The sequence below is a fragment of the Antennarius striatus genome, chromosome 23 (genome assembly GCF_040054535.1).
Source record: "Antennarius striatus isolate MH-2024 chromosome 23, ASM4005453v1, whole genome shotgun sequence".
NCBI classification, from domain to species: domain Eukaryota; kingdom Metazoa; phylum Chordata; class Actinopteri; order Lophiiformes; family Antennariidae; genus Antennarius; species Antennarius striatus.
The window spans coordinates 4,547,501-4,557,203 of NC_090798.1; the positions used below are offsets into that span (position 1 = coordinate 4,547,501).

Sequence of the window (9,703 nt, forward strand, 5' to 3'; positions counted from 1 at the left end):
GATCAGACACTGTGACGCACCGGCAATGAGCAGACACACATACACACATACAAAAATCAAGGATGCATTTAATCCTTGCCAATTAGTAGCCCACATGATTGCCTGAATACTAACGACTTCACTGATGCTGCTTCGTTGCCTTTTACACTTTCGTAAACATCAAAATTTTATAAACTTCAGACCTTCAGACTGAAAATGTATCGCTGATGGAAAACACACACACACACACTCACAACAAAGGACTGTTTCAACATCTTGGTTTTGTTTCTTCAGATTTAAATCAGGAAACTGATAACGTGTTCCTGTGTGTTTGTTAATTTAATTGCTGAAGTTTAGTATCACTTATAAGATAAAATTTTTAAGCTATGGAACATCTTTAGGGATTTTATTAACAACATGTCTGTATTTTTTAAACAGAAAGGTTTTAGGACTCTATAGGTAACTTATTGCAATATGAGAAAAAGTATTTATTTCGTAACACTTAGTGATTTGTTGTAAGAAAATTCATGTTATTATCACTTGAAAAGTCCTTTGGTAAGCAGATTTAACCAGACCAGATTTAAAAATAAAAACAAGACAAGTTACAATCCAGGTAATAATTTTAAACAAAATAAGAAAGAGTAGTGATTCATGTTAATAACAGAATTCCATGAAATAAAAAGAAAAGCCTTTAGGATCTGGGCATTATACATTTGAATCTGTATGTTTTTTTAAATTGTTCTCCACAGAAGAGTCTCTATTGGGACAAGCCCTGCCCCCTGGCTTCCCTGCTCCGTTCCTATTCGCTGACGGCCTGTCGTCAGTGGAGACCCTGCTCACCAACATACAGGTAACGTCCTATTGTTGCCTCTTTTTCTAAAAATGATTGTCATTCTGGAGAAAGGTAGAAAGGTTGACCAATAATAGTAAATTTACTCCAAATTTTAAATTTCATTTATTCATTAATTTTCTGAGCATATAATATAAAAATATAATATAATATAATATAATATAATATAATATAATATAATATAATATAATATAATATAATATAATTGTATTATTATAAGTAGTACAGGGTTAGGGTTAATTACAGCTACAGCCACTGTCTTTTATTGGTATACTTTCTCTGTGTGAAAGTTTTGATTTAATAGATGTGCTATAATTAAAATGTGAACAAAATGCCTCAACAAAAAATGTGAGAAAGGCTGTGATTAAATTGCCGTTTTCTCACAGGGTCTGCTGAAGGTGGCGGTGGAGAATGCCCGGGTGCAGGACAAACAGATCCAGGCAGAGAAAAGAGAGCTGAAGATGGAACTCTATCGAGAAAGAGAGATGAGGGAGAGTCTGGAACGGCAGCTCACCTCTGAGCTTCAGAGCAGAGGTATGACCCACACACCAACTGTAGGGAGGAACATTTTGGGGCTGAAATTAACACTAGGAAGAAAAAACAGTAATAATACAAAAGTTTGGCTCTATATCAAGTTCATTTTTTCTAAATTGCCACGTAAATGTATGACAACATTGCTGGGAAGTACTACAGGCAGGTTAAGCCAAATTAAGAAGTTTCAAACTGGAAATGAAATTGCATTAATTAAACAGACCACATAAGAAGAGGTGTCGTCAGTCATGTGGTCGTATGTCTTCCTCAGCCTCCATTCAAAAGCGCCTGAAGAAGGAAAAGAAGGCCAAGAGGAAGCTGCAGGAGGCGCTGGAGTTTGAGTCGAAGAGGAGGGTGAGAGTGGAGGATGCTCTGAAACACTCGTCCTCCCCCTCTCCTGAGCCTCTGCACGCCACCAACAACAACACCAACACTGGTATGACGAGTTGGTTTTTTTTATGTCTGTCTGTTCTTTTGATGTTCTGCCCCTTACAACCCTTGTTTTCCTACTTTTTTTAACACTAAGTATTATCTAAATTTAAGTAGTTTTACTTTTCGTTCCAGCACTTCACTCTCATCAACTTACGTTTTTTATTTTTGCTAACCAATGCTTCTTGCGTACAGTTTTGAGTCGTTTCTGGAGTTTACAGCCTTTGATTTAAACCTTCTGGATAGTTTTCTTACTCTGCCTTCTTGACATGATTTCCCATCCATGTCTTGACTTGTGTCGGCCTGTTTTCTGTTGTAGACTGAAGCTTACAGGCTGCTTCTGTTTTTCTGTCTGCCTTCCATAAATTTGGAAGTGAGAGCAGCAGTAAATGTGCACTTCATCTGTCTTCAGTGTTACCCCGAGAGCTGATAGAGACTCTGCAGCACACTGAATATTTGACTGTTTATTTAACAAATGTATTTACTTAACAAAGTAAAATCAATGGACCAAATTGATGATGATCAATTGACTGACAATGACTGACAATGTCATCACTGTCACTTCTAGAACAGGGTCTGATCATGATTCAAACGATGACGTCGAAGATCATTCATTTCATATTCTGGGCTGGTGGTGACGGCCGATTAATTGTTATCAGAACGTAACTCTTTGGTGTCTTCAGGGTCCAGTTATTATTAGAACAATTTTTAATTTATATATCACGATAAACATTAAAATAATTTCATACAGCATCACAAAAAGCTGAAAGAAAAATCAGTTTGTTTTTAGATTTGTTTGTGAATCCAGTTTGTTTTCCACTTATGCACAGTTACAAGGTGATTTTATTGGCCACCCCACTGAGATTCTGTCTTGTCTTTGTGTTTCATTCCAGACGCTGCTGTAACCGAGGATAAACCTGAACTTAATGGAAACCAGCAAGACAACGGCGCTGTACAAGGTACCGAACAAACAATAAAAGATATCATAAAACACGTACACAGGGAGGCAGTCAGACACACACGCCACATGTTAACATGACACACTATACGTGTTCAGAGGCAGCCTTTAGATGCAAACACACACACACATACACACACACACACACACACACACACACACACACACACACACACACACACACACACACGTGGTAGACACATGTGTGTGTTGGGGCCCAGGGTAGATTAGTGTAGACATTAAGCAGACACAGAGACAATGTGGCCTCCCTTTCATGTGCTCCTTATCAGACACACATGTGAGTGTGTGTTTGGACATGTTTCATTGAGCAGATACAAGTGTGGATGTTTGTGTGTGACCTGACCGTTTAAGGTTGTGTGTGTTTTTGCCGAGGATCAATCTGTAGAGAGGATGACGACATCTTTTCAAGCTGGAACCGAAAAGCCCTATGGTTGATTTTTTTTAATAAAATTAAAAGTTTCACTGAAATTCTTCAAGCAGTTTATGTGAAATGAATTTATGTGAAACTTGTTTTACGACGGAAATTCATCAGATGAGCAAAGTACAGAAAGACTGAGTCATGTAAGACCAGAGTCATATAAACTTTAGTTGATGTGTTTCTGGACATGTGGAAACGAGTTATGCCAATGAGCGTCCTCACAAGTACAGTAGCGGTGTGTGTGTGTGTGTGTGTGTGTGTGTGTGTGTGTGTGTATGTGTGTGTGTGTGTGTGTGTGTGTGTGTTTGTGTTAGTATGCATGTGGCATCCTCTTTCCACCAGCTGTGCTCAGTCCTCCCTGACATTGAAAACCTTAGCTTGAAACTCTGCGTGTGTGTAAATGAATATCTACTAACACACACTCGCACACACTCCCTGTGTGTGTGTGCGTCCTCTTTACCTGTAGTTGTGTGTTTTAGGTTGTGTGTTTGATCCACACGCTGGTGAGACAGGGAACTCTAATTAGCTCGCTCTCCTCTTTAGACCTCTTTTAGATCCCCTCTCTTCTGCAAGCAAAGCATTCCAAACACACACACACACACACACACACACACACACACACACACACACACACACACACACACACACACACACACACACACCTGATTTCATTAATGTTGATTGGCCCAGTAGGAGCCCTTTGCTGCTTTGCTCACATTGACAAACACACACTTCATCCCTCCTGCCATAAAATCATTTTGCACCTACGGTGGTTTACTTATCCACACACAAACACACGCACGCACGCACCCACGCACACACACACACACACACACACACACACACACACACACACACACACACACACACACACACACACACACACACACACACACACACACAGCCTCTCTCACCTTAGACACTCTTAATTAACGAGTGAGGAAAAAAGTGCTGAATACAAAGAAAGACATCGCATTACAATCAGAAAGAGGGAGAGAGAGAAAATGAGAAGCAGGGGAGAGAGAGTGTGTGTGTGTGTGGTGTGTGAGAGAGAGCGAGAGAGAGAGATAAAGATACAGAAAGAAAAAGAGAGTGAGGGTCAAAAAAGAAAAGAGGATTGCTTCCACACTGCTGTTTAAAGCCCACCAGAATAACTGGCTGCACAAAATACAGAGGAGATGGAAGGAGAGGGGAGAAAGTGGGAAAGAAGGTGAGAGTGAAATACAGGAAAGATGGAAGGTAGAAGAAAGACAAAATGAAGGATGGATGAATGGGAAAATGACACGATCAGTGGCCCACAGCTGTCATGGAGACGGAACTATACCTCCACAGCACGGTAGGCAGGACAGAAGGTGTACGAAGGCCGATCTTCAAACTGGAGGTGGAAGAGGTGAAAGAAATAGGGGGAACAGGAGGAATATGTATGAGAAAAAAATGCAATTAGGAGAAAAAGGAATCAAAAATGGAGGGAGAATGGGGGGCAGAACAAAATCATTGGAGAAGAAGGAACAGGTAGAGGACAGTACGGATGAAGAAAATGCAGGAGATGGATGAAGGAAAGGGAGAAGAGAAGGTATGGTGAGAGTGTACGAGATAGTAAGAATGAGAATGAATGACAGAGAGGAAAGTGTAGCAAAGAAGAAAAGCCAAGGAGGAGAGCAAAAGATGAGGGAATGGATGGAGAGTGGGGGAGAAACTGGAAGAGAGAAGGAGTGAGAAAATGGAAGGGTTTGGGTTGAAGGAAGAAAATGGAAAGAGAGGGGTCAGAAAAGGCCAAGATAACAGTGGAAGATGAGAGACGGATGAGGAAGAGGAGAGATGAAGAGAGGAGAAAGGTTTTTAGGAAGGACGAGTAGATGAATGTAAATGGGTGGAAGATACAAAAAGTTCACAAGAGAAATAAAGAGGAAAAGAAAGGTTGAGGAGAAGGGAAGGGAGATGGGAGCACAAGATGGGGGGGGAGGTGGAAGGAGAGGAAAAAGAGGGCAGAAGAAAGGAGGAGGAGGAGTGAGCACATTCCTCGAGAGGAAGTTGAAAAATGTGACCTTGTTCTGGGACCTGGTGACATTTTCTCCACCCAGCTGATAGACTTTTAACAAGGCAGGTCAGTGTCATTTTTAACCAGGACAGAAAACACATACACACACACACACACACCAATGGAGTATTTTATAATGACAGATGAAGGTGAGAGCGGTAGGAAACAGGGCTGCCAGGTCAAAATTGTGACAAATCAAAAAGTAAAAAACAAGAAGGAACAAGGAAAGATGAGCAGGAAACAAAAAATACAAACAAATGAAAAAAGACTTCCCAGTCATATAAAAGAAAAATATGCATTGGTTCCAGCTTCTTCCAGCTTTCAGGTATTTATTTATTCCCTCCTGGAAGGAGGTAATGTTCAAGCCAGTCAGCAGGATTACACACAGTCAACTAGTGGGATTCACCTGAATGTTGGTGGGAGTGTTCTCCAGGTGGACATTATAATATTAGATAGATAAGAAAGGATAAGATAAGATAAGATAAGATAAGGTATACTTTATTATCCCAAAGTGGGAAATTTAAATGTTTCAGCAGCATTCAGTCACACATAACAAACAGAAACAGGGAAAATATACATTGATGAAAAAATTATACAGAAGGGGAAAGGAGATTAATAATAATACTGTAATATTAAAAAAATTAACAATAATACTACTACTACTACTACTACTACTACTACTACTACTACTACTACTAATAATAATAATAATAATAATAATACACTAGTATAAAGTTATTAAATGGTGTGACCCTCTGTGGCAGTACTAGGTAGACTCTGAACCCCCTGCAGGATGGATGGATGGAAGGATGGATGCTCTGATTTTCAGTGGCTGTTGTAAATGCTATGAGAATAATGCAACATGGCCTTTTTTAATGAGGGTTTAGCATCGTAGCTAACACTGAGGCACTGGTCCAATGCGCTCCTTTTTGATACTTGTCTTTTCCATTCGTCCATCCTTCTGTCAGGTGTAAGAGGTTTGTGTTTGCAGGTTAACTGGTGGTTCCAAACCCTGCATGCTGGGATTTTAAAGCAGAACAACCCACAGATAATCCTGATGAAATGACGACATCAAATTATGAAGTTCGATGAAAACTTTAAGGGCAGCACACCAGAAATCAATGCTACAACATTGCAGGTTGCAGTTGAAGCAGCAGGCCGATCCTGGTGGCAAAAGAACAAAAAGAAAGGACAGGAGAGGACGTAGAGAAGAATGGGTCAGGATAAAAATAATATGAGAGTAACAGATAGAGGACAGGAGGGAGCAGAGGGGAGGTGAGGAGGAGGAGGAGATGCATGTAGAATAGAGGGATGAAAGAAGAGGAGCGGAGGGGGTCTGAGTGGATAGTGGAGTGATAAAAATAGGGGAGGGCAGGAGATGAGAGGGATGAAAAGAAGGGAAGGCAGGGAATATGAAGGAGGAAACGATGGGTGAGAGCAAGATGAAAGAGAAAATTTAAGAACTTTTTTTTATTCCAACACCTCAAACCTGTTTCATATATATATATATAAAAAATTTAAAAAAAAAAGATAGAGGACAAAACGAAAGCAGAAGATGACAAAAACAATGAAGGGCAAGAAAAAGATTGGAAAAGAGAAAGAGGAGGGAGGGCAGGTTTATGGTTGCTGTTATGCAGAAATGTAAACACTTTGCAACGTTCGCAGAAAACAATGACACCGCAGGGAGAAGACGATGTGTGTTTCTGGTAGACGCACATGTGTGTTTGTGTTTGTGTGTGTGTGTGTGTGTGTGTGTCTGTATGTGTGTGTGTGTGTGTGTGTGTGGGTGGGTGGGTGGTTGCAGCAACAGCACTACCGGGAGCGGAAGGAGAACGACGGAGGTGAAATGAGAGAAAAAGAGAGAGGGAGAGCCGACCTTGGCAGAATTGGAGATATGAGATTTCAATCATAAGCGGATGCCGAATAAAACCTGCTCCGTAGAACGAATGTAGCTCAAAACTGATGTTTTTGTTCCCATTGTAATTTAACACAAACCTGATTTTTCTCTGCGTTAAAGTTGGAGTTTCTCTTTTGTGTCACATTTTCTGACTGATTTCTTTCTTTCTTATTTTTACCCAGAATCCCGTGCGTTTCTCAAAACTCCCATGATGTTCTAGAGACAGATGGACTCCAGAAGCCACGCCCCTTCCGAACCTTTCCCCTTCCCTGACTCGGATAGAGCTCCACCCCCTGACGCCCTCCTCCAATGGGATTTGATCTCAGCTACAAGTTACTTTTAAATAATGGTACTTTTCGGAGTCACGCCCCCTGCTGGTCGTCTCTCCACACCTTTACTTTTGAGACAAACTTCATCCCATTCATTCCTCTTTTTTTTTTTTTTTTGGACTTCCCTGGCAACGAAGCGAACGGACGCTATCATTCTGTACCGACCGAAGTCACGGAACACCACGGATCAGTTTGACGCCAGCAAGGCGGGACGTTTGATGAAGTTTGATGAAAAAGACTTTTGAACATTTATACGTGCTGAAAAAAAACATGTTTTCCACCCTCTCTGGATTTGAGGGGATGTCCGTCAACCTCGCCGGTCGGCTGCCTCTGATTGGACAGCAATCAGCTTCCTGGAGGAGCTCAGAACTGGAGGACGAGAGGATGAGAAAAAAAGGAGCGGAAAAAATATCCGAAATGGATAAAATAGAAGAAAAAAAATAACATTTTGCGGCTATTTCTGTCTCTTTCATTCATTTTTGTTGTCTGGACAAGAAAAAAATTGCATGGGAAACTTTTCTTCTGTTGTCATTCTACATCTGTTTTTCTCTGTACTCTCCTGACCTCTAACTCTCTTCCTTGCCCTTTTTTTTAACAAATCATTTCTTTTTATTTTGCTCTGCACCTTTCCTTTCCCTTGCGTCTTCTGTGTCTTTTCCCCCTTTCCTTTCTCTTTTTCTCTCTTAAGAAGAAATTACTCTGAACATGTTGGATGCAGCAGTTTTCTATCCTTCTGAAATCACTTTCTCAAATGACGCTTAAGTTCAAAAAGTTGAGCCCTTTTTTTAATAACGAAAGAGTGATTTTTAGGTATTATATCCTAAAGGTACGCTGAATTCTCTTCCTCATATTTCTTTCCGTTACCCAGAAGTTCTAGTAAAGCTTTTGTCAAATTACAGACGAGGAGTGCTTGTTTTGTCAGTTTTAAAAATGTCCTGAACTTTACTATGAATTTCCATCGCAGCCTTTGTTTCCTTTCTTCCTGACTGTACTTCCTGGAGTGATGAAGACTCGCTCAAAAAAACTTTTAATTCCCCTGATTTTCTTGAGCTACTATGAGTGCAGACTGTTGTGTTGCAGTTTTGTTTATTCCACTGCGTGTTTTGTTTATTACTATTTGAAATATGTATGGGTGGGTTATGATTGGGGTGGGATTGAGGGTGGGGGTTTGGGGTTAAAGGGGTATTCCATGTAGATAGAAACAACATTCAGCATTTTCTTGTTTTTATTTGATGAAGTTTTCTCCTGATGATCTCTCGGTCTGTCACTGTCATCTGGATTTGAGCTGACTGCAATTATACAGTATTATAATGAGTGTGTGTGGTGGTGATCCTTGTGTGTGTCCTGTTTTTCTGATGGGGACAATTAAAATTAAAAAAAGAAGAAATAAAATATTTTACTCAGTGACAAATAAGTTAACAATCACCCCAAACCTTTAGGTCGGACAATATAAATCTTGTTTTTTACAACACTGATTGTGTTTCCACCAAATTCAAATTTAAAACACTCTTAAGAGTAAATTTATGACAGAAAATAAAATTGAACCTTTTTAGTAGCATGAATTTGTGTCCAAAACAGAACTAATCAATCAAAAATATCAATAGAATCTGTCCAGTTTGTAAGAGTCGACCCCCCCCCCCACACACACACACACACACACATCAGGATTCAGCTGATGACAAATTGTTTATCGAGGATGTAATATCATCTTTCTGGAATTTTAATACTCACACACTTATGAACTGTGGCATTTCAGAAGATACACCAACACACACATACACACACATACACACACACACACACACACAATACAAACTCATGCAGTCTCATATTCTGGTAATGCATTTTGCGGACACACACATTTACACAGAAGCCTGGGAGTAAACACACACACACACACACACACACACGTCTCTGTTCCATTTAGACTGTATATTTACTCTGCATTACGAGGTTAATGAGGTGAAGCCTATCCCTCTCTCCCTCTTTTCTCTCTCTCCCTCCCTCCCTCTCTCTCTAATGGATCTCTACCTCTCACTCTCTTCCTCATACTTTTTCTTTAATTCTCATACTGCTGTTCCCCTCATCTTTTCTTCTCACCCCTTCTTTCTGTCATTTCTTGTTTTCTTCCCTTCTTTTTCACAATCACAGGTAACATCACTCTTTTGATCTGTGCTTTCCTTTTTTTTAAATATATATATATATACTGTTTCATCTTCTCCCATGTCTTCCTCTCTTCATCTCTCTCCGTTC

The 9,703-nt window shown here is 40.1% G+C and overlaps 1 protein-coding gene across 1 annotated transcript in view; it reads left to right on the forward strand.

Annotated features, from left to right (window-relative positions):
* Positions 1–8,592, forward strand: part of dachb (dachshund b) — a 68,457-nt gene extending 59,865 nt beyond the window's left edge. Inside the window, exons 8-12 of the mRNA XM_068308736.1 lie at positions 729–829; positions 1,216–1,363; positions 1,632–1,796; positions 2,683–2,748; positions 7,304–8,592. Of these exons, the coding sequence (XP_068164837.1) occupies positions 729–829; positions 1,216–1,363; positions 1,632–1,796; positions 2,683–2,748; positions 7,304–7,341 (518 nt within the window). The 3' untranslated portion in view covers positions 7,342–8,592. The remainder of the gene's footprint in view (positions 1–728; positions 830–1,215; positions 1,364–1,631; positions 1,797–2,682; positions 2,749–7,303) is intronic.
* The last annotated feature ends 1,111 nt before the right edge of the window (positions 8,593–9,703 follow it).